The following is a 24559-nucleotide window of genomic DNA, read 5'->3' on the forward strand; positions in this document are numbered from 1 at the left end:
TAGCATGGGTTTGTAAGGTGACTGGAGTTAGGGATACTATCTTTGACTATCAAAAAGAGTGGTCTGTTTTTCCTCTGGGCAAAACAAAGTGATTCCTATGTCAGATGAGGGCCACTGACCTGATTCACACTGTGCTTTACTACTGACGCGCTTTGGCAGACCAGCTGTTTTATGTTTTTTCTGCATTCGTTCAAAACCAAGAATTAATGTGCTCTGTGAGAACCCTGTGACTTGTGATACATTAAAACATATCTCTTTCCATAGATGTGTTTTCCTTCATTCTGTNTTTTTTTAATGTGAGAACAGAAGTCTTTTACCAGGTATACTGAGATACAGCTCTCTGGTTACTAAGAAATAATTCATTTCCTGAATGTGAAATGCATTAGAAAATGCTGCTATCATTGTATAACTAAATATGTTGGGACTTCAGTGGTTACTGTTAATAATCCTGACTCAAAGCACCTAGTAGGTTAGTTCTTGGTAACATAAGAATAGACCTGATGTGGGAGAATACACTTCTCTGTTGCAGTTTTGCATGTATGAATTGTTATTACCAAGGTGGAAAGAAAAGAGAAACTTTCTGCTTTTATCTGTAACTTTTTCTCAACACTTAAATTCTTTTTAGTCTCTTCGGTGCCCGTGAATAATCTTTTCATTAAACAATGACATTCGAGTTATTGCATTTTATTTTCTTCAGTAAAAGTTCTCTGTCCTTATCACCCCCCGCCCCGGGCAAAAAATTAAAAAAAAATTCTTACCATGTATCTAGGACACTCGTGATTTGTCTTTTGAATGAGTCAAAGCTGAGAGATTGTGTAAGGGCAAATGTTAGTGTTACGAGTCAGATAATTTGAAGACTGATCATCAGCTCCTCCTGATCTAGGATACAGTCAGAGCATGAGTTTGATTCAGTATTTCCCCTGTCTCCAAAGGTACAATCTGCCTTATCTTCTCTCTTTTAGTCTCGGTAGAAATTTATTAGCTTTTCTCGCTTAAATCAGAGTGTGGAGGAGGAAGAGATTTGAGTTTGAAAAGCATATAAATGCTTCCTCCACACTATCAAAAGTCAGATGTTAATTTTGCTTTGGATGAGACTGCTGGCACACTAACCTTGAGTTCTCTTCGCAGTGGGTAAACCTCACAAGTGCAACTACTGTGGACGAAGCTACAAGCAGCGCAGTTCACTGGAGGAGCACAAGGAACGCTGCCACAACTATCTCCAGAATGTCAGCATGGAGGCTGCTGGGCAGGTCATGAGTCACCATGGTGGGTAGAAATGGCATTCACCATTTTCATACCCCCTCACTGCTTCTGTAGTTCTTTATGGGTTAAACAGTTCCCTCTACCTTTCAGCATGAAGATGAAATCTTACTCTTTTTCCAAACAATTTTAAATCACATTAACTTTACATGGGATTATCTTCTTAAGCACTTAAAGTGAGTTGAGCTTTGGGACCCTTGGCAAACAACCTATACTGAGTGCTTAGGATACTCCCAAATTATTTCTGATAACATGTATTTGAATTAACATAGTCATGGCAGCCGACCTTGAGTACACCAAAGGAAGAGAGCATTTACTCTTTCTTTCATTGGTTGTGCCAAATATTTAGAAATGGTTCTATATAAGTCTGTAGGGTTCCTAGAAGAGTTGGTTGGTTGGTTGTGTATTTTCATTTCTTTTAGGTAATTGACTGGTGATATAATTGATCTTTCTCTAATCAGGTTTGTGATTTATCTTGGGAACTACTCATTTTGTTTTCTACTGGTGTAGGGAGCAATCTAGACTAAAATTAGGCACCACTTCTCTCCACAAAAATCAGAAGCCAAGCAAAACATCCTCATCTCTGCAATATACAATAGCAGGTAGGAAGGTAGTTTATAAGGTTTATCGATTAATAACACTATGTTACTGAAAAATTAATGTTAGTAAATCAGCCTTACAAAATTATGAATTTTAGTTCTTTAGATTTGGAGTGTCTGTTTTGTCCTACTAATTATATTTTTATACTGATTAATTTCATCATTCATATAAGTACATACAAAAATCTTAACTTATTGTTGGATTGCTATCTTTTATTTTAAAAAGATTTAGGCAATATCAAACAGTGTAATTGGGGAATGCTATCATCATTTTAAAAATGTAAATATCTATTTAGCAACTTATAGACAGCTCAAGGATTATTTGTAGGGGGTTTTGGTGTTATTTTATGTAGTACATACTGTGGAACTGTGTTTATTGGACAGCAAGTAATTATTTGTTGTTGAATTGGAAATTTAAAATATTTATTTTGTTACCCTGAATAACTGAAGTTTATATAATCTAAAAAAATTATATAATTCTATTTGTTGTTAATGAGTCCATTTATTTTCATATTATCATTACTAACAATTTTAAAAACGTGTGTTTTATGTCTTAGTAAATTTGATAGTGCAGAGAGTTGCATCACCTGGGCTTATGAGGGTAGCATGGGATCCAGAGCATGGAATTTAAAATACTAAATCTCAGAGTCCAGTAAACCTAGCCTGGCTGCGTGGCTTCTGGGTGTGTCACAGGCTTAGTATGAGATTGGATGTTAATGTAATTGTGATTAAATGAAATGTGGTTGGATGTGCAGTAAATACCCAATAAAGCGTTCTTTTCATTATTAGATTTCAGGCATTAAATATTAAGAAATATTAAATGTTCCATTCCCTATAAAGTTATGTTACTTATTAGCATTAATGGGCATTTGAGGTTTTGTTTGTCTACTGAGCACACTGTATCTGTTTAAATTGTTTTTAGAGGTGGTTTGAGGCAGGGTAACTGATTGATGCTTAAGGGCATGCCGAAACTTCAGATACATTGTGGTACTACTAATTTTTCCATATGATGTTCTCTTATTGCAAGTTTGACATTTAATTGGATTTTTAACTATATTCTTTTTCATTGAGTTATTTATGAAACTGTTGCACACCTATCTGAATTAGAAACAGAGTCTCTTCTAAAACACATTATGTTGTTACAGGAAGGTAAAGTGTATATAGTCAACATTTAACTATATGTTGGCAAATTAACCAATTATAGAATAAGCCCTGACAAAAAAAAATTAAGCAGGTGTATTTGGGGAGGGGAGGAGCCATTTAAAGAGCTATAGCATCAACCTCCATTTCTCACTTTGCTTAGCCCTTGACTGTCAAAAGCCTTTTATAGGTTGCTCTAAGACTGGAACTGAATGAGGAATGTGGGAAAGATACTCAGGTAGTGGGTAGAGCAGGGGACAAAGTCAAGGACAAGTGTATGGTGAGGATGGGAGAAGGAGACAGGTTTTGATATCATTTATAGACCCAAATACTAGTTCTTCCATGTTGGATATAGTTTTAAACATTAAGGTTATATTTATTTATACCATTTCATACTATACCTCTAGGTAAGTTGTAATAACAATTTGAGATTATCCTTAATCTCCTTTTCCTTTTGTTAATATTCTTAATGCAGAATGGAGTGTGTGGGGTAGGGACTGACCATAAGAGGAAAAAATATAGACAAAATACTCGTAGAGTTCATGGTTAACCTTGTCTCATATACATAGCTTGGCATGTGTCTCTTTTGAAAGACGGCTACAGTGAAATTCATATTTATCCCCTCCCCTCTCCTACTATCCTGCTTATCTTGCCTGTTGTTTTTAATCTTTTCTTTAGTGGTAGGGATGGGATTTACCATCATTGTGGCTGCCATTAGCTCTTTGAAATTAATTACTATTCATTTTTTTGTTCATATCTGACATAGTTATGTCTCCTAGCCTCTCATTCCTAAAACGTGATCTTCCCCATGTTGGCTCTTCTAAGGAGTTATATGTCTGAAGTCAAAGGGCATTCTTTCACTTCATTCAGGAAACATTTGTTCAAGGCTTGCTATGTGCCAGTTTTTATGAAACATTCTGGGGATATAAAGATACATGGACACAATTTCATTCTTACATTTATAGTCTGGTAGGAAATGTGTACTTTTAAAAAAGATAAATAAAATTAAGTAAATGCTCTTTATAAGACATATACACACTTCTGTAGGAGCACAAATGCAGACCTGACCTAACTCTGTCTAGAGAAACCAAAGAAATCCTCTTATGTGCAATGCGCAATGTTTGATTCGTACATGAGGTTGAGAAAAATCACACCAACTAGATCACAGAGAATATATCCCAGGCAGAGCAGTTGCCACAGGCTAACACTTGGAGGTATAAAAGAACATTCGCAGGTTCCTGGACATTGAACATAGTTGGAGTTAAAGAAGTGGTAGGAAATGAGTTGGACATGATTGGTTGCAATGCAAAAATGGAGCCTTTTAAGCTAACACAGTGTTTGAATTCCATTGGCGTAATCCGATTTGTGTCTTGTAAAGAAAAATGCCATCAGTATAGAATATAGGAGAGATGCCTGACTGAGGTATGAGGAGAGACTAGACGTAAGAATGCCAAGGAATAGATAAGAAGACAGGAGCAGAAGAAGAGAATAGGATGAAACACTGAAGACTTATTTAGGAGACAAAATAAAAAGTTTTTGACTTTGATGGAAAAGGAGAAAATTCACGAGTTGGAGTTTTGGAAATGAAGATAATAATAATGAATTTTATGGCACATTATCTTATTTGAAAATTATCTTTATGCTCATTTCTCAAGTCTCCTTAACTTGAAGAAAAAGCTTTAAAAAGCAAAGTATGTAATTAGCTTTTCCCCCTTGCCAGAAGACAAAAATGAAAGCATTAACTAAAAGATAGCTAGCTTTAAAGCAAGAATATATATTATTAAATTTATGCTTTGAATTACTTGAGAAAGAGAAATTCTTTATAACAAGTTTGGGGACATAATTGAGAACCTGTAAACTTACTAGAGTAAGTTCCTTCAACTTGTTTCCATTGGGTAACATTATTTCCTCCACGAAGTCATTCCCTATGGTTACTTCCAACCACTGGAAGAAATAAACCAGTAAGCCAACACAATAGTCTGACAAGCTTTACAGGGGCATAGAGGATAGATGTCTAAACTAGACGAGGTATCTAAGAAGAATTTCTGGGGAAAGTTTTGTTTGAGTGGAGATTTGAAAGGCAGCACAGCCAGCTGTGAAAGGAGTCTTTTGTGCAGAGAGAATGGCATGTGTGAAGATCTAGAAGCCTAAAAGATTATGGTGAATTAAGGACCAACAAGTAACTGTGTATAATTAGAGCCCAGTTTGTATGGGCAAAAGAGATTGGAAGGTGATAAGCCAGAGAAATAGTCTGTGAACAGATTATCAAGGACTTAATTGTGCTAAGCAAAGACTTTTGTCTTTTATCCTAAAAAAATGTTAGTACATTCACATCTTATTGCTAGAGATATAGTAGATAAAAGAGTCATGAGAGAGGCAAGTAGACCATTGCAACAATCTCCCAATTGGTCAAGTAGGGCGTAGTAGCCTGGAATAAACAGTTAGAAATTGAAAGCAACCATACATGTGGAATCTAAAATACACAGTACATCCATGTGTGTATATTAGGAGGTGGTGATAGAAGGGAAAGGTGACTGAGTGAAAGGAAGAAATTTAGTATTTGCCATAGTTATTTAGCATGGATGACCAGGTAGATAGTGGTGCCCTCCAAGAAGATGGAAATTGGAAAAATAGGAGAAAGTATGGGGGTGAGAAATGGAGATTTCAGTTTTTGAACAAATTATCATTTAGGCACCTGTGAGAGACTGCCAAGTGAAACTGTCTAGGAGGAAGTTGAATATATAGATCTCAAATTCTCAAGAGAAGTCTGGGTAGGAAATAAGGATTCGGGAGCCATCATTATATAGGTTGTAACCTGAAGTAATATGTTTTCTAAAGTTATATGGGTAACTATAGAGTGAGACATATAGAAGGCCAAGACAACACAAGGAAGGAAAAAGAAAAAAAAAAGAGCCATGAAGATGAGTAGGAGCAGAGAATGGGAAAATGGAAAGAGTGATTTCACAGAAGCCAAAGCAAGCAAGTATTGGTACCGTCAGCTGTTGTCAAGAAAATAAGATAAACTGATTTTTTAAAAATATTTGGCAACATGGAGAAAGTCTGTAACAATATAGAAGATGTCCATTATGTTTCCCTGCCCTAAATAGCTTCTTTCTTCTTTTGATAACAAAACTTCCACTTTCCTTTAGAGAACGATCTCCTATTATATGAAACCATGTCAGGACTATAAGCCTGGCTTCCCTACCCTTTCCTGGCCAGGGGGTGGACATGTCACCTAATCTAGGTCCCTCAGACTCTGTCTTTATGGATTTTGAATTTGAGTGGATTGTTCGGTAAACATAGCTATGTTGGGAACACTGTTAGATGCTTCTGTCTTTAAGCTTTATAAAAGTGATGAGATAGTGAAATAATGCAATTATAAACATTTTTATCTTGGTTACAACTTCAAAAATAAGGTCAGGGAAGATATCTGGTTATGAAGTTTACTCTAACAAGTAAGATTAGCTTATTGGTATTTTCTTAGCCTAGATAAATCTTTCACTATGTGACTGATGCATTATTGAGTTAACTTAAGAATTTGTTTTGTGTTTCAAGCCCAAACATTGCACCCAGACCCATGAAAGAAAAAAAAAATCAGATTAGTTATGTAATTGAGAAAATGTAGATCTTTTCTCAATGGCAGACCTTAAAAATATGTCAAACTTGTTTATAAAAAGTCAACACTCTAATTATCTAAACAAAAAAATAGTATAGCGTACTGGCTAAGGGCCCAGGCTCTAGAGCCAGGCCACCTAGGTTCAACACACATATTCCTTACAAACTAGACTAAACAGCAAGGAATCTCTGGGTTTTTGTTTCCCCATCTGCAAAACAGAGATGGGACTGATCTCAAGGGGGTTATTGAAAAGATGAAATAAATTATTTAATGCAGTCTTAAAACACTACTTAGCACATACTATATGTCAGTTATTATTAGTACTGCTGATATGGTAGGAATAGGTTCAATATTTGATATGTGAAGGGTTGATATAAAATAGAAGTAAGACCAGAGCTCTGACAAAGTCATTGTTTTCAGTTCACATGAGCTTCATTGAACTTGGGACAAATCATCTGAATTGAGGTGGATGTGGTGTGGGACAGTTCGCACACCCAGGTTTCGTTTTGAGTGTTAAATGTGTGCAAATATGAAAATTCAAGGTTAGACTTAGAGCAAAACTGCCAAGTTTTAGACTACTCATTTCAAAACTAATTAATATATTCAATTTGGGGGCAAACCCTGTTAACCAGTTTTGCTGTTTTTTAACAAAATTTACAACAACAAACTTTTTTTCTTTCCTTCTTTCATTTTAGATCCTGATTTGTGACATATTTTCATCTTCAGTCCATACATAGCCTGTTTTTTAGCTTGAGACTTATGTTAAATAATATAGTAAGTGCCTATGAATCCACCACCCAAAACAAAAATTAAGACTTTGACAATAATCTGTATCTAATTACTGGTTCCAACCATGTCCATTCTCCACTGCCATTCCATCCTCTGGCCACCCTTGTTTGAATTTTTTAGTCAGCCTTTCTTTGCTTTCCTTTTTAAGTATTTGTTTTTATTTTAGTTGTTGGTGAAAGAGGACATAATGTTTTATGTAACATCTTGGGATATATTTTTTTTCCACTTGGTAATATCATGGACTATACCAGTATAGAAAATGACCGGAGTGTTTTTTCTTCTTTCTGAATCTCATAATCTTCTTTCAAATTAACATCCAGTAATTGCAGAATCCCTTGACAATGGTAGCCATATCTTATGAGGTTGAAGATTGTTTTTCTGGTCCATACACTAGAATATACTAGGTTAGCCCCAAAATTTAGATTGGATGTAGATAGATTTCTTTAAATACATCCAAATCAGGAAAACATTTTTCTTTTGCCATTTTTCATTTCTTCAAAATCAGCAACCTGTACTCGTTATTAAGTAGGTCACCTGAATTGTTCACTGGATTTTCTTAACTTTCATCTCTTGCTTTCTCATTTTACTTTAGTGTCTGCTCTTTATAAATGAGAATATATTGTGAAACAGTGGAACTATTCTTTACAAATGAAATGAGTAGAATAAATCATTTTACAGTGTATGCTGAACAAGTAAACATACTTTAAAATAGGAAACCTCTAGGCTTCCAAACGGCCCTGGCACAGGTACAATTAGAGAAAGCAGTGGTAATCAAGAATAAGTTACGGTCTTTCCTGTGAACTCTGGCTTCAATCATTGATCTCATCTGTTTCAGACCTACTGTATCCTTAAATATCCTTTGACGGTATTTCTACACAAAAACTTTTGTTAAGTCCTTTTTCTATACTATGAATGTCAATATCTAATGTCAATATCTGTGAGCTACTCTATTAGCCCATAGCAACTTAGACAAATGGCATGAAGAAGGAGCAGCTTTGGAGAGTTTATGTCAAATGAATTAGAGCAGTTTAGTGAGCAAATATGCCAATTTGGAAATGGAATGTTTTATCCTGCTGAAGAGTTCTTTTTAAAATAAATTAGAGTCATAAAGCTGCCACAGTTTACTATGTGTAGACATGTTCAGAATTGGAACTCTTTCATGAAGGCTGCTTTGTGCAGGTATTTATCTACTGCCAGTAAGGCTAAGAGCTCACTCGTCTCACCAATAGAAAATCTACAGGAAAATACATGAGTGAAAAAAAAAACCTGGTTAAATATTGTGCTGTTATTCTGTGTTTCTGTTTAAGCTTTCCTGCAAAACAAGTTGACTTACTTAATTTGTTTTAGAAAAATAAACTCCAAAAGCCTTGAGAATAGTGCAGTCTTAAAGTGGTATTGATTTTAATCAATGTTAAAAACACTTTCAGAGGAGTAAGATGAGAAACGAGATGAACATTTTCACCACCAATAGTGGCCAACAGTTTATGTCATTGATCTGAGAGCAACTTGAATAAAAACATATCCCCTCCCTGTGTGTGTGTGTGTGTGTGTGTGTGTGTGTGTAAAATTAAAGAGTGCACTTTAACACTGAAAGTTATTCTTTCTACTTGCTTATATCCAAGAGGACTAGCTTGTGTTTATCTAACACATATTGAGATGGCACATCTAGCTTTCTATCTTTTAAAATGTTGAAGAAATTATCAGATTGCATTTTTGTATGGTTTTACATAGTACCTCCTATGGAAGATTGTAAGGAACAAGAGCCTATTATGGACAACAATATTTCTCTGGTGCCTTTTGAGAGACCTGCTGTCATAGAGAAGCTCACAGGGAATATGGGAAAACGTAAAAGCTCCACTCCACAAAAGTTTGTGGGTAAGCATTACAAATGATTTTACTTCAAAGGTGGTTTTAATGGGCAGAAGTATGTTCTCATGTATTAGAACTACAGAGAGTATATTTCAGTTCAAGAGATAAATACCCATCTCTTTTCTTCATTATTCATTTCTGCTTTTTGCTGTTCCATGTGTACCCCCTGCCTCTCTCTCATATACACACACCCTTAGATATATGGGCCTAGGATATAAAAGAAAGACTGCTAGAAGTTGCTATCTCCAAATTAAATTATAGATACAATGTAAAAATGTCCATTTATTTACAAAATAAAAATACTTAAGGAGAATGGTGTCATCTGTCAGCCAGTTTTGTGATGTTTTCCAGTTTGTATTAATGCCAGATCTGTAAGGTATTTTCTTTACATGATATTAAATCTTGTACTATTTGATCTAGAATTAAGAGAAATCTTTTCCCCCAAAATTCTGCATTAGAAAAATAATGAGGCAACCTACAATCAAGATCTTGCATATTTGGATCTATCTTTCATATATGGATCTTTGTTTTCATCTGGCCCATGATTTTGAAACAAAAAGATTAAATATAATGTATTTAGACTTTTCTTTTTCATTCAAGCCCTTAGATATTCTTTAGAGTACATTCATATTTGGCATCATTCTGTAAACTATAAGTCATAAAGTATCTCCAAAAGCATCTACATTTTTTAAGAATGTATACAGATAGTGGGGTACCTGGGTAGCTCCACTGGTATTAAGCCTCTGACTCTTGATTTTGGCTCAGGTCAGGATCTCACAGTTCATGGGATTGAGCCTTGTGCTGTCAGCACAGAGCTTGCTTATGATTCTCTCTCCCTTCCTCTCTCTCTCTGCCCCTCCCCTGTTCGCATTCTCTCTCTGTCCCTCTTTCTCTCTCTCTCAAAATAAATAAACTTTAAAAAGAATGTATAAAAACAATGATTCTATATAAAGAATTGCCATTAATTATATACATAATGTATCTATTCTTATAGGCTTTATAAAGGGTAAAAATTAGAAGAGAAAAATATTCAAATAGATTCTCATTCTTTTATCAAAGAGTATTGTGGAACATCCTGATATGGGTTGAATGATGACTGGGAGAAAATCTTCTCTGGTTATTTCAGAGAGGAAAGGCTAATAAAATTCTTTTACTCCAATAATCAATCACTTAGAGAAGATATCCTTTCAATCTGAAATTGCAGAACTGACAAATCACCAAAATATCATTTTAAGACAAGCTGGAGAGATTTACTGACAGAGCTCTTTGGGGAAAAAAAAAAAAAAAAAGACAAGAGAATGACCCTAAGGGATCACAGTGATATTAGGTCAATTTAAAGCCCCTGCAAGAATACTCAAATGCCTGCCTTGGGCCCTAAGTAACTTTTCTTTCTGTCTTTCTTCCTTTATACAAATAACTGTTTTTTATGTCTTCTGAATCTATTTAGTTTTGTTATTTGTGACATTTTCCATGTTTACTATGACTTAGAGATGCTCTTCTCAATTTGATTTGATATTATTCCTTAGAAAAGGGGGACAGATTTTTTCCTCAGTTACATTTTGACTTTAAAATAATAATATTAGATTTTTACTGGGAATTTAATGGTACTTTTCCTTTATTTGGATTATACTTTATCTAGATAAAAAACACTGTCTCTGTGATAGTTTTTGAAATGAAAATTTCATCATTCTACACTCACTATAAATTCCTTTTTACCATGTCCCTCAGTTAAATACTATTCTTTGACCTTATCACAAGCCATGCAGACCAATGATCCCTGACCTTTCTGTATATCTTGTTGTTTTCTCCTCTCTTTTTCTTATCCAACTTAGATTCCATGGTTAATCATTTTTATTACTCTCTTGCCAATATTCTTGACTCTCTTAATTTGTTTTCTTTCTGTCACCTTCTAGTTAAGTCCCACTAGGAAACCCCACTCTACTGAAAGCAGAGAAGCATCTGTCCCGTATCTACAGGGCTTCTAGTACTTTTGGAGAAAATCCCACAGCCTTACAAATTGGTGTCACTGTAAATCAATGAATAAGTGATCTCAAATATCAGTTGTTCAATCCAGATATGGTAGCAGTCCTACTTTGATCCCATGCCTGAATAGAGCCATTTCAACATTTCTTTATTCTCCGCAAACATGGCATCTCACTTCTTGATGGTATTATATCTCAGTTTACAGGGAATAAAGTCAGTGGAAATTATTTTAATATAATATCACTAATCTTATAAGTATCGTGTGCATTTATTTGAATACTCTCTTTTTTTCCTCCTTGTTCCAATGAAAGAAGTATCCCCCTTTTTAATTAAGGTTAATTCCTTTTCTTGTGCTCTGGAATTCTTATGTCACAGCCCCCCAGATACCTTATGTTTTATTATACCTTTTTCTCACTTATATTTTAAACCTCTCCCCTCTATTGGCATTTTCCTTTTAGTATTTAATATGATAAACTCTCATCATTTATAAAAAATTTCCCTCTAAACCAAGTCTCCTTCCTGCTACTACCTACTTTCTCCTCTTCGAAAATGGAGTGGTTGAAAGAGTTCTCTATGCTTGCTTTCCATAATTTCTTTTGTTTCTACTCATTCCCCAGTCTATGCAACCTGGTTTTCTTCCCCATGAAATAATTCCCCATTCCACTGATTCTTATGGATGTCACCACCAGCTTCCAAAGTGTCAAGTGCAGTGGACCCTTTTTAGACTGTATCTTATATAACTCATAGAGAGCATTTGCCACTCTTGAATAATTAATTGCTTTTGAAATACTTCTTTGCTTGGTATCCATGACATTGATCTCTTGTGTTTCTTCCAGCTTCTCTGCTCTTTCTCTGTCTTCATTATGAATCTACCCTTAACAGCTATGCAGATGGGGCAAAAGTACTACTGAAGGCTTCTATTTATATGCCTAAATATTTTAATGTTTTAAATTAAGCTGAAAAACTCTTTTCTAAGTTTATTTGAGGTGGAGGGCAAGGGAGAGAGAGAATCCCAAGCAAGCTCCATGCTGACAGCACAGAGCCTGACGCAGGGCTCGAAATCACAAACCACAAGATCGTGACCTGAGCTGAAACCAAGAGTCAGAGGCTTAACCAACTGAGAGACCCAGGTGCCCCTAAGCTGAAAAACTATTCTACCCTCCGAACTTGGATGACTGAATTCAAATAAATATAGAATCCTCAGATCCCTTAGAGTTCCACACCACACCTTGACAGCATGAGGAGAACCACCACCTGACCTGGTGCCAGCCCTCTCTCAGACCCACTTCTGTTTCTGTCTGGTACCAAAAGGGGCCTCATGCACACATATGTGGACACCTCAGCCTGCACATTCAGCTTCTTTTCACATTGCACCCCACACACAGCACATAAAGAGTAGTGTGTTAGCCTCTCCTCGGGCCTAAGTGTGTGCAAACCAGCAGTATAATTGGTATTCAGGAGGAAAGACCATATGAAGAGGACTGTGCTAACCCTTGGTGCAAGCTCAGTGCCATTTGGGCAAGGAATTCTGGGTTTCTGGGTATCCAGGATATGGTCTAGGGAGTACTCTCCAGATAGGCATATTCCTTTGGCCCTGCACATTCCTCATTCCATGAGGAGCAAGGGACTCTGTAAACAGGGGGCCCAGTGCAGGAATCCGACTTGCCTTGGTCTGTGGGCAGGCACAAAAATCTTGGTGTTCTCTCAGTTTCTATTTTTGACCTTCATCTTCTTCGCACTTTATATATGCTTGAGTTATATCTTCTATTCGCTAGGCTTCAGAAGTTACTTCCTATCAAGTGATGACTTACATATCTACATGTCAAGCCCAGGTCTGTCTCCTAAATTTGAGACTGTACTCAGCAGTTACTGGACCATGACTTTTACTCATAGTTTTCCCAACTTGAATTTGTCATCTTTTTATCTGCCATCCACTATGTTTCCCCGATCAGAAACTTGGGCTCCATGCTTAACTTCTTTCTCATTTTCATTCTTGAAGTCTAGATAATCACCAAACCCTAAAACTGTGTTTTCTAAATTTCTCTCCATTTCATCAAGTTTTCTCCATTTCCACTGCCACTATACTAATTCAGGCCACTGTGGTCTTTATTGCAATAACTTCCTAAACCATTTTTATAAATAAACATCAAATCAAGTCACTTCCCTTTTTAACTCTTATTAATCTGTATTCCTCTCAGCATGAAATTCAAATTCCTTAGCTGTTGAACGAGCCCTGTTATTATCTTCTCTATCTCTCTCACTTATTCCACTGTCAGCTATATACTGAAATTTAAGTAATCCCTTGAACAAGTCATGCCTTTTTGCCTCTGAGCCTTCCTACCAGCTGCTCCACCCCCACATTCCTTTAACTTGGCTAATATTTGTCATCACATTCTTTTCTTTTTTTTTTTTCTTTCTTTTTTTTTTCTAGGAGAGAGAGAGACAGCGTGAGCAGGGGAGGGTCAGAGAGAGAGGGAGTCACAGACTGAAACAGGCTCCAGGCTCTGAGCTGTCAGTCAGCACAGAGCCCGGCGTGGGGCTCGAACCCACGAACCATGAGATCATGACCTAAGCGAAAGTCGGATGCTGAACCGACTAAGCCACCCAGTCGCCCCTTGTCATCACATTCTTATCTCTGATGCCACTTTCTTCAAGAAGTCTTCTTTTACTTCCTTAATATAAAATATGTATTCCTTTTATTTGGCCTTATAGCACATATCAGATTGTATTCTATCTGATCCCTAAATTGCTATCACTCCCTCTAAACTATAACCTCTTTGAGAATATAGATCAGATTTGTCTAGCTTAACTTTTTAACTCTTAACATTGCAATATCTTAAATTGGATGCCATGAAATAAGGTCTCATCTTTTTCTTCCATTTTTATTACTCCGATTATAACCCTGATCTCACATTGGGGACCTCTTTTCAAACCTGAAATAATACTAGCTATCCAAAAGTGCTTTTCCAGAATGCAGTTCTGTAGGTAAACATTTTTATCAACATTACAAAGTAGGCATCCATCTGTAACAACATACTAAACACTTATAAGAAGTCCACATATATTTTTAAGAAGACTTAATCTGTAAGATTTACCTATCAAAGTAACCAGGGAATTAGTAGGAGACACATTGTTTTAGTGGCAGAATTTTAAAAAGATAAAATACACTGTCCAAAGCTGGCAATATTTAAAGGATAAAAAGTAAAATTACTTCTGCTGCTTTATTCACAAGGCTATTTTATGGTTAAACTTTAGATACTGTGTTGAAGTAAAATATTAATTTGTTGAGGTAAATATTAAAGGGAAAACTACAAAAATCCTTCAGTCAAGATAAAGTATGGAAAACTAACAATGGGTATACATACCAGCACCATTGCCCATATGTCTAAATAAGTAAGGAGTGGTATAAAAATGATGAATTCTCCATTTCAAGAAACAAAACAACAAACATATAATTTTCAAGTTTATAAATAAACTACTTGTGGAAATAACTCATTTTAAATAGTCCTAAATCCCATTCAATTTGTCAAACAATACAACTTTTAACAAGATTTTAATAGTGTCATATTTGAATTCTCTAGGGTGACAAATGCTGACTCTATAATTTTTTTTCAATTATAGTGGTTAAATCAGCCAAATTTACCCTATATAACAATGAAGTGACAGGTGTCATAATCAGATCACTCTCGCTTTTGTGATCTTTGTGGCTTGGTCACTGATATCTAAAATATGCAAAACAAGTAGAGTCTCTGAATTATTGTCGCCTGGTATTTCTTCTTTTGCCTATAGTTGCTGAGCTCTAGACAAGTGGAAATTCTAATTGAGAATGAAAATAAGATAACACAATCATACCTTTCCAGCTAGATGCATTTTCATGATGGCATTAAAACAAGTGCAAATGGCTTGTGAAATTCTTGTTACTAATCCTCTTTGCAGGTTGAGAGTATTTGAGTCTCAGCAGAATTCAAGAGCCCAAATGCTTTCTCTAAAGAATAAGATTATCATATTATAGAAAATGGAGACAATTAACTTTGTACATTTATATTTTAATCCAGTCACGAATTCTGTTGTATTTTTTTTTTTAACTTTTCTTGCCCTCCCCCTTTCAGGAGAAAAGCTCATGCGATTCAGCTACCCAGACATTCACTTTGATATGAACTTAACATACGAGAAGGAGGCTGAGCTAATGCAGTCTCATATGATGGACCAAGCCATCAACAATGCAATCACCTACCTTGGAGCTGAGGCCCTTCACCCACTGATGCAGCACCCGCCAAGCACAATCGCTGAGGTGGCCCCGGTTATAAGCTCAGCTTATTCTCAGGTCTATCATCCAAATAGGATAGAAAGACCCATTAGCAGGGAAACCTCCGATAGTCATGAAAACAACATGGATGGTCCTCTCTCTCTCATCAGACCAAAGAGTCGACCCCAGGAAAGAGAGGCCTCTCCCAGCAATAGCTGCCTGGATTCTACAGACTCAGAAAGCAGCCATGATGACCATCAGTCCTACCAAGGAAACCCTGCCTTAAATCCCAAGAGGAAACAAAGCCCAGCTTACATGAAGGAGGATGTCAAGGCTTTGGACACCACCAAGACTCCTAAGGGCTCTCTGAAGGACATCTACAAAGTCTTCAATGGAGAAGGAGAACAGATTAGGGCCTTCAAGTGTGAGCACTGCCGAGTCCTTTTCCTAGACCATGTCATGTACACCATTCACATGGGTTGCCATGGCTACCGGGACCCGCTGGAATGCAACATCTGTGGCTACAGAAGCCAGGACCGTTATGAGTTTTCATCACACATTGTTCGAGGGGAGCACACATTCCACTAGGCCTTTTCATTCCAAAGGGGACCCCTATGAAGTAACAAACTGCACATGAAGAAATACTGCACTTACAATCCCACCTTCCCTCAGATGTCGACATACCTTTTTTTTTTTTTTTGGTTTAATATTATTACCGTCATTAATTCTTATTTTGTGGATGCAGTGTCATTTACTCTGCCTAATTACAATAAGGAAGAAACAGAAGAGAGAAGGGACAGGGGATATTGTTCTTGATAACTTGGCTTGTTTATTTTGTGGGAATTTAAGAGCAGTTCATTTCTGCCATGCATAAATATAAGGTATATCATGCTTTGGTAAAAAAAAAAAAAATCACTTGATTCATATAGATTCACCTAAGATATTCTAATTTGCCACTGATGTTCAGAATTATGATTGAAGGCAGGAAAGTTTGGAGTTGTCTGGGTAGAACTTACACAGTTTAAAGCGGTATAAGTAATTTTACTCTTCAAAGTAGAATTTGTTTCAAAATGTAAATGTTTTTTTTTCCCCTTGTAGAAATCATGGAACACAAATGCATTGTTATTTTCAGTGATAATCTTTGGATGAGTTGTTGTGGGTTCTATGTTTACTTCCCCAATGGAATTTATAATACGGTATGTTTTACACTGTAGCATATAGCAAAACTTTTAAACTACAGGTAGTTCAGGACACCTACAATATATCTGAGGTCCTATGATCTTATTTTTCTAAACTTAAGCACTGTTTTCCATAGTTTTGATGACTGGCATTTTATAGAGACCCTGGCAGCCTTACTTTTAACACCTTTAATGAATAGTATTTTTATCTGGTTTTAAAAATAACATATGGTCTAAGAGTAGCTATGAGGCAGTCAGTCGTTTCCAGAAAGGACCTCTGCTTTTCATAAATTTGCTTGGGAAGTCTTCTTTTAAAGTTGTAATGTGATGGCAGCATAGTGTACATAATTGTTCCTAAAAGTATATTTATGATTGTCACTTTATCAGCATTTAATCAGTGTTAACCAGTCAGCAGAAAAAATATAATTAGGCTAACAGTAGGGGTTAAAAAAAAAAAAAACAACCTACTCAGAAATCCCTTTTCTGGTATTTCTCTTTTTTCCCCACTGATTTTTTCAAGCTGTGACCACCCAGTATTCTACCCATAGTCCATCATCTTTTACTACTTGAGTAGAAGATCATGAAACTCTTGCTATAGGTTTTTGCTCTCAAAATCTCAGAGCAATTACCAATTTGACCTGAATATGGTAACTTGAACCCCATAAGGTTACGGAACTAGGGCTATTTATTCTAGTATTTCTTGAATAATGATAATAATAATAATAATAATATTTACCACTTTTGGTGCAAGGAAAAGGGAACTTCTTTGTAACCTGTATATTAGACTACAGATAAAAAAACAAAGCTTATTTTTCACACTTTTTGGGGTCTAGAATGTAACCTAACCTCCAAGCAAAAGTCACCATGTCACCTCCAAGCAAAAGTCACCACGTCCTACACAGTTTTCTGTCTCATAAACATTCAACTATTTATAAGTCCTTGTCAGAAATGAATCTCAGTCCTTAAGTTAAAAAAAAATCTCTCTTAATCATACATGTTACCATTTTCCATGTGCAAATTTTTATTTCATTTATAAAAAAGGTGCTCTTTTTTTTTTTTCCTGTGCAATTCAACAGCATTAGAGGGAAGGAACAAAATAAGATCAATTCAAGTCATGGGGGGACATACATGAATACAGAAATTGCTGCTTGTGTTGAGGGAGGACAGGCCTTCCCCATGTTTGGATTATCTGGTAGCCATTTATTACTGATTCTGTAAAGCAGCAACTGATAACTCCCCAAAAACAAAATCTTTAAAGAGGAGGCTGATACTATGTTTTTAATGCAGAATGTAGCAAGATTAGAGACCTAAAGACAAGCAAATCCGGCCCCAAAACTGCTCTTGACTTCTCTTCTCCTTTATCATCTGCTTATTTAAACACTTCTAAGCACTAATACAGCTAGAGCTAGGCAAAAATGATTTTAACTCAGNTCCCTTACCACTCCCTACACTAACCACTCAAAAAATTGGAATTTCTTATTTTTTTCCTTTATGGAGGAAGATAATTAATTTAAGGTTACTTTTTTTTTTTACTGCAATTTAAGGAAACATGGATGGAAGTGTGTTCATAACTTTGGCTGTGTGTGGGTATTTTGCTGGCGTCATCTATGAATTTTCTTCCTGTTCACTGTTTTTTTCAGTGTATGAACAATCCTGTGTCTGTCTACCCTGGGATGGAGCTGAATTTAGGTGGACCTAAAGAGTTGTGTAGTTCCCACCATGAAGATGGTACCAATGCACTCTCCTTTTCTGATTTCATCTATTTGAGAATCTGTTTTATTGAAGGGACAATATTTGTGAGAGTGTATTTGCTACAAGTGTATACTTGTACTTTCTTAGCTTCATGGTATGACAGAAAGAGATAAAGATGGCTCAGTGTGTGGCCGGGACAAATGAGGACGAGGTCAATTCAAATGTATAGGTTAGAATTTTTGTGGACATGGTGCTTTCTGGGAAACTCTGAATGGCTATATTTGCATGCTTCCTTCTTCACAAAAGGAAATATGCAAGTTGATAGAGCCTAAAAATAAATATGAGGTTCAGACACCAAATAAATCAAATTTTACATAACAGTTATATGCCCAGTTTATTTAGGTGAGATTTCACATTACAGAGTACTGGCGGGGCATGAAAAAGGGTTAGCCTCTCTTTTCTAGTTTGGCAAAAATTCAGAAATTCATCACATTGTTTTGCCCTAATTTTGCCCAGAAATTCATCTCTAGTTCCTATTGGAGATGTGTGCTGCCTCTCTCTAATAGCGGTCAATCACTTTTAAAAAGCCATCCTAATCAGGCATTTTAGAATAGTGAAAATGACCAATAAGCAGATTGGAAGAGATTTCAAGTCGTTAAAACATTCCGTTGAGAATTTTCTGGAGGGACAAAATGGAGAATGAGAGACCAGGATTTTGATTTGGCTACAAAGCAGGGAATGGCTTTCCTCCATGCATACAGGCAGTTGTATGTGTGCATCAGTGTGTGTGTTTGCACACACATACACACTCCTTTAAAGAAAAGTCATGAAAAAAAAGCAGAGTGACCACATGTATTGTGAGAGCACTTAAAGAGTTAAAATTATAGTTAACACCTGAGAGATTTAGTAAATTTACCAGATTGTATTAAGGAACATTAAAGAAGTTATTAGTATGTCTTTAGGACTAGTTCAACTATTAAACTAAAACCTTGGGCCTTTACAAGCTACTTGCAGAATAAATAAAAACAAACCACAAAAAGATTTTTAAGCTGATTTGGTATAACTTCCAAAGTGTAAGAAACAAAAATAACTTTGGAATAGGAAGATACAGAAAAGTGATTAACTTTTACTTGTTGGCAAATGGAGAAAGACAAGAATATTATAGTGAGCTTCATGTTGTTTTTTCATATAGTTATCGTGTCTCAGCTCTACACCTCACAAAACTATGAAGTCTTTGTGATACGTTATAAAGGCTTGACATCAGTGAAAGCACTTAGATGAAAATATCTTTTACTTATTTTCCAAATGTTATTTCATCCTATCTTCAAAATGACTCCGTAAAGTAGAAAAAGAACAGAAAAAGCTGCAAAAATACAAACAAAAAACTGTATGCCCCTAGTTTCAAGAGAGAATCTAGGTTGTAAGAGGTACTGGCTACATTTTGTTTTAACTCTGAAATGTTCACTTTACAAAAAAGGGATACATTACATTTGTGGCCATCTTTAGTTATATTTTATATACTATATTTAGTAAGTACTATCTGTATAAGATTATCCAAAAAAGATTCCCCAAATACAAAAGAGTATGGGTGAAATTGAAATTTGTACATATGAGAGTTATCTTAGAAATGTTTTTAAACCTCCAGTTTCTGCAAAATAATTAAAATATACAGTAACTGGTACCTTAAGATCCCGAATTTAATGTATTAAATACTTATAAAATTTCTTTATATTGGTGCCTTTTTAAAATGCATTGAGAGAGTGTTGGTTAGCTGTCATGGCTCTACAAACACTTTTATTATGTATTTTTAAAAACCACTTAAATTTGAGTACTATAGAAAACATCTTCATGTTCTTAGAGCAAAACTGTTAGAGGAATTTCCAGTACAGAGAATTTCAGCTCATTTGTTTAGTAAAAGGAAACTTTGCAACCAGATTTTAATCTTATTAGTTTTATAGTATTTCTGAATACCATTACAAGATCATGTAGGTAAAATATGGCATAGAGGAAAATTTCAGCTGTGAATTGCATTATGATACGTGGTTTTGTTTTGTTTCCAAGGAAGAATAAAGTCTAGTATCACACCAGGCTTTATCAGTGGAATTTCTGGTCAATAAAATACAGTATTGTTTTGAAATTTCATTTATAGACTAGTGTTGTCCTAGTCTGAGAACCTGTGTCCTAATCTATTAATGTTTTACGGAATAATGTAAAGAAGCAGGTAATTAATTCTCCTTGAACAAAACAAAACTGAATAGTCATATCACATTGCTATTCTCCAAAGCATAATCTCAGATGCTTTCCTGCCATGATTGTGTATTACTTGCAATGGATGTGTTAGGATATGACAGCTTTTAAAAAAAAGAAAAAAAATGAGCTGCTTGTTATACAAAGCAAATGTCATATGACCAAGAAGCTGTGATATGCTAGTGTTTCTTTTTATCATAGTGTATTGCTAGGCCAAATAATGACACCTTGAATATTTTTACATTTATTGCAGAAACCTAAAACTTTGGGATTTCCATAAGGTTTTTATGTAACATTATATTTCTAGCTTTTTAGTTTTCTCTTGCTGTACTGTAAGTTTGTGGATATTTTTCACATGCACTCTTAGAATAAGTTCCTAATTCTGTTGATGGGATTTTTCTCCCATAACATTACATTTGTATATTTTCTGTATAAATTTGTTGTGAATTAACCTTTACCCCATACAGAGAGTGGTACGTGAATGACTAGTTTTCTAAGATGTCCTTTTTATTGTTAATAAGATGTAAAATTTAGAGGCCCTCTGCTAAGCCACATAAAATATAACATATAACTACATAATGGTACAGATAAGCCAGTTTGCAGTTAATCGGGCCCTTCAAATTACCTCAAGTGACACAGTAAGAAAAGCTTCTCAGACGGGTGGAGGTCACTGAATCCCCTACTATGCACTTATCAGGATTCTACGTAATTTACTGGAAATGGATTTTTGAAAAATGAATACACTGTAACAAGGGAAGGACTCTGGGTTTTGGTTTTGGTTGTATTTTGTGTCTTTTATTTTTTTTAAGTAGTTCAATTTCTGAAACTGTGATAAAACATTTTGACTGTCAAGCACTCTCAGATTTTGAACATAAAATCACTTCCCCTTCTGTGTAACTAAGTTCTTTGTTACCTCTTAAATTTTGTCTCCTCCCTCAAACACCCTTTTCTCCCCCGTCCACATCCTTTCCATCATTGCCTCTGGACATCTCTGCCTCTCTTTCCCCAGCTAGGTTGGAGATTAGGTCAGCTCTTACTTCCGATTCATCGGTCTCTTAAGTCTTAACTTTTTGTGTGTGATTTTTTTGTTGGCTGTATAATTTGCTGACATATTTTTATACTCAAGTGTAGTTTTATATTAAAAAGAGAAGTGGTTGGATTAAAAATAGTAAGGTATATAACCATGTGCTTTCACTTTCAAATATTGGGTACCTAAAATAGGACGCCAGAAATCATGTCATCATAATATGGTATGTTTGCCTTCCTTTTCTGTTGGCTTTTGTGTTCTGATTTGGTTTTCCTCCTAAAATGTATGAGAGATTAACTAATTTTTCGCAAGAGTTTAGAAAGATGTTAAAAGTCTAAAGCAAAAAGTCTTAACAGTCTCCCAGTCGGGAGAGATGCTTTAACATTACTATAATAATATTCCAGGTTTGGAGGGGACTCTCCAGGCTTCTTATTTGCTCTTAATAGTTGGACCTTTTAGACCATGTGTTATTTGCAATCTCAGAATGATTGCTTCTGCTATTTAGTTTAAAAGATATTTTTTCTTTCTGTACAAGTGCAATACTTTCCTTGAAGTCTTAAAAACTGTGGTTATTTTTTTTAACTGACCTATTTTTCTTTAGTTAATGGCAAAAAGAAATCCTTGAAAATCATGGCATGTTAGTTAAAGGACACAACAAGAAAAGAAAAAAACACTCCATAATCAAAAGATTAGAGAATGTGGAAACCACTGGCCTAATCTCCTGGTATCTTTATTTAGGCTAAATTTCCGTTAAAATTAGTAATCTTTTGCCTGAGAAATGTGTCCTAAAGTTGAAAAAGTTGCAATTTTTAAAGACTGAATTTTCTTCTTAGACTGTTGCTCAGTGTTTTAAATTAAGAACTTAATACTTTTTATTTCATTTTCCTTTTTTTGGAAATGAACTTTAAAATAAAAGCAAAGCACTTAGGTCAATTTTAAACACCAATCACCTATTGAAGACAATTTTTAAGAAATATTTGGAGCACTGTTTTCATACAAATTTAAGTAAGAAGTATTTTTCGTATCATACATATTTATATGTAGAATACTGTTTTTCTTTTTTTATACCCGTGTCCCTGTAGAAAAACTGCTGTAATGTAAATACATGTTTTGTTAAAAAAATAACATTTCTTTGGCATTTCTTTTAAAGGCAGTTACTGCATTTGTACAGGATGTGTCTTGGCCATTTTAGATTTTCTTTTCTTTAACAATACCAAAGGTAATTAGACTACTTTAAAAACTAATTGCTTGACAGTTTCTAGGATTTTTTGAGTTTTAGAAGCAAAAGAAAAAGAAATAGGTCAAACCAGTAAACCTCATTTTTTTTTCAAACTAATAATTTGGAAAAATAAAAACTGTTTTGAAAAGAAATATATAAAATATATATGTAAAATTAAAATTCAAGACCTTGTATGTCAGGTTTGCTCAGTGTAATGTAGTTTTTTTAAGGCTCAAATACAATACCTCAGAAAATGAGGTTTACTATGGAAATACTGAAACAGTCTTTGCAGCTGTGTGACAAGTCACTCTGCTATATACCAATTTGGAGACCTCTGCTAAACAGTTTTATCACTGCAGACTAAAATGTGGGACTTGTATTTTCTTTGTTTTTAATGCACACACATACATGTTCTGTGCATGTATGTGCGTACTGTGTATACGTGTATGAGTGTTGTATATGCATGTGTGAGTGTGTGTCTGTATGTGTGTACAACTAAAGAAGCTGCAGAAACTTTGTAATACTTTGTGAAAAGGATTATATTATAAAGGTTTGTACTGTCTGAGTGCACAGCTACTGGAATAAATTTAGGGAATCTCAGGAACAAGCATATAATTTGTCCAAGATTTATTTCTTCTCAGAAGTGTAAGTGCAGTTTTTAATTCTGTATATTATTTAATATTTTACCAATAAAATAAACTTCTGACATAAAATGTTTGCTATAAAAACTTTCTGGTGAAAACTCTGTACACAAACACATCTTCCAAATACAGAAGATTAAACTGTTAAATACTATCAGGGTTATTTTTAAGTGATTGCCATGTGTCTACATGTCACACTGCCTGACCCAGAGAGGGACACATTTGAGATTAGAAATTTCCATCTTTACTACATTGTCCTCCAGAGCAGAGAACAAAGTATTCCATAATTTGTTAAGGCATCTTTTTACTCCACAGTTTTCATATATTATTTTACCCTTAAATCTAAGAGGTATGTATGGCAGAGCCTATCCTCTATTTATAGAAAAATGCTGAGGGCAGAAAGTTGTGACTTGCTCCAAGGTACACAGTTAATTATGCAAGCAATCCAACGAATGGTCAATAACCATATTGGAAACCTGTATTTCTTAGGAGTCAGACCAAGATTTAATAAGGATTAAGTCATAGACATTGTTCAATCGCATTGGCAAAAATGCAGTTGTCTATTCTGCTTTATGTTACACTATCACTATGTGAATCATAAGCTTCTCGGATTTTACAAATGCATCTTTGTTTTACCATGAGAAATTTGTTCTGTTACCAATGTCTTTGTGACGAGAAATGTAAAAGGGCACATATGACTGCAAACTCATTTTATGTACATTTAGTGATTTGCTTATCCCCCATGCCAATATCAAGCCTACCATAACATTTGGGATAGTGATTAGAATTTTACTTAACCAATAACTATTGATAGATTTTTGTGGATATTCATCACATTTCCCAATAACTTCACATAGAATGAAAAGTACATTCAAATGGAAATTTTCTTTCTTGATGATCTTTTAATTCAAATACCTAATAGGGGAAAAGACAAAGTAGCAATGCAAAAAAAATGAACCTAACATAATTACTGTCTAGTATTACATTTATGAAGAATTCCTTGAAGATCAACAAGAAATATTTATCAAATTCACCTGGCTTATAATATTGACA

The 24559-nt window shown here is 35.1% G+C and overlaps 1 protein-coding gene across 3 annotated transcripts in view; it reads left to right on the forward strand.

Moving 5' to 3' along the window:
- IKZF2 (IKAROS family zinc finger 2) overlaps window positions 1-16174 on the forward strand; it is a 152327-nt gene extending 136153 nt beyond the window's left edge. For all 3 annotated transcript variants that reach the window (XM_077771305.1, XM_077771299.1, XM_077771316.1), the window contains exons 6-8: window positions 1129-1266; window positions 9136-9279; window positions 15366-16174. In XM_077771305.1, coding sequence (XP_077627431.1) covers window positions 1129-1266; window positions 9136-9279; window positions 15366-16090 — 1007 coding nt within the window. In that variant the 3' untranslated portion in view covers window positions 16091-16174. The remainder of the gene's footprint in view (window positions 1-1128; window positions 1267-9135; window positions 9280-15365) is intronic.
- The last annotated feature ends 8385 nt before the right edge of the window (window positions 16175-24559 follow it).

The sequence above is a fragment of the Crocuta crocuta genome, unplaced genomic scaffold (assembly GCF_008692635.1).
Source record: "Crocuta crocuta isolate KB4526 unplaced genomic scaffold, BGI_CrCroc_1.0 scaffold160, whole genome shotgun sequence".
In the NCBI taxonomy this organism is placed as follows: Eukaryota; Metazoa; Chordata; class Mammalia; order Carnivora; family Hyaenidae; genus Crocuta; species Crocuta crocuta.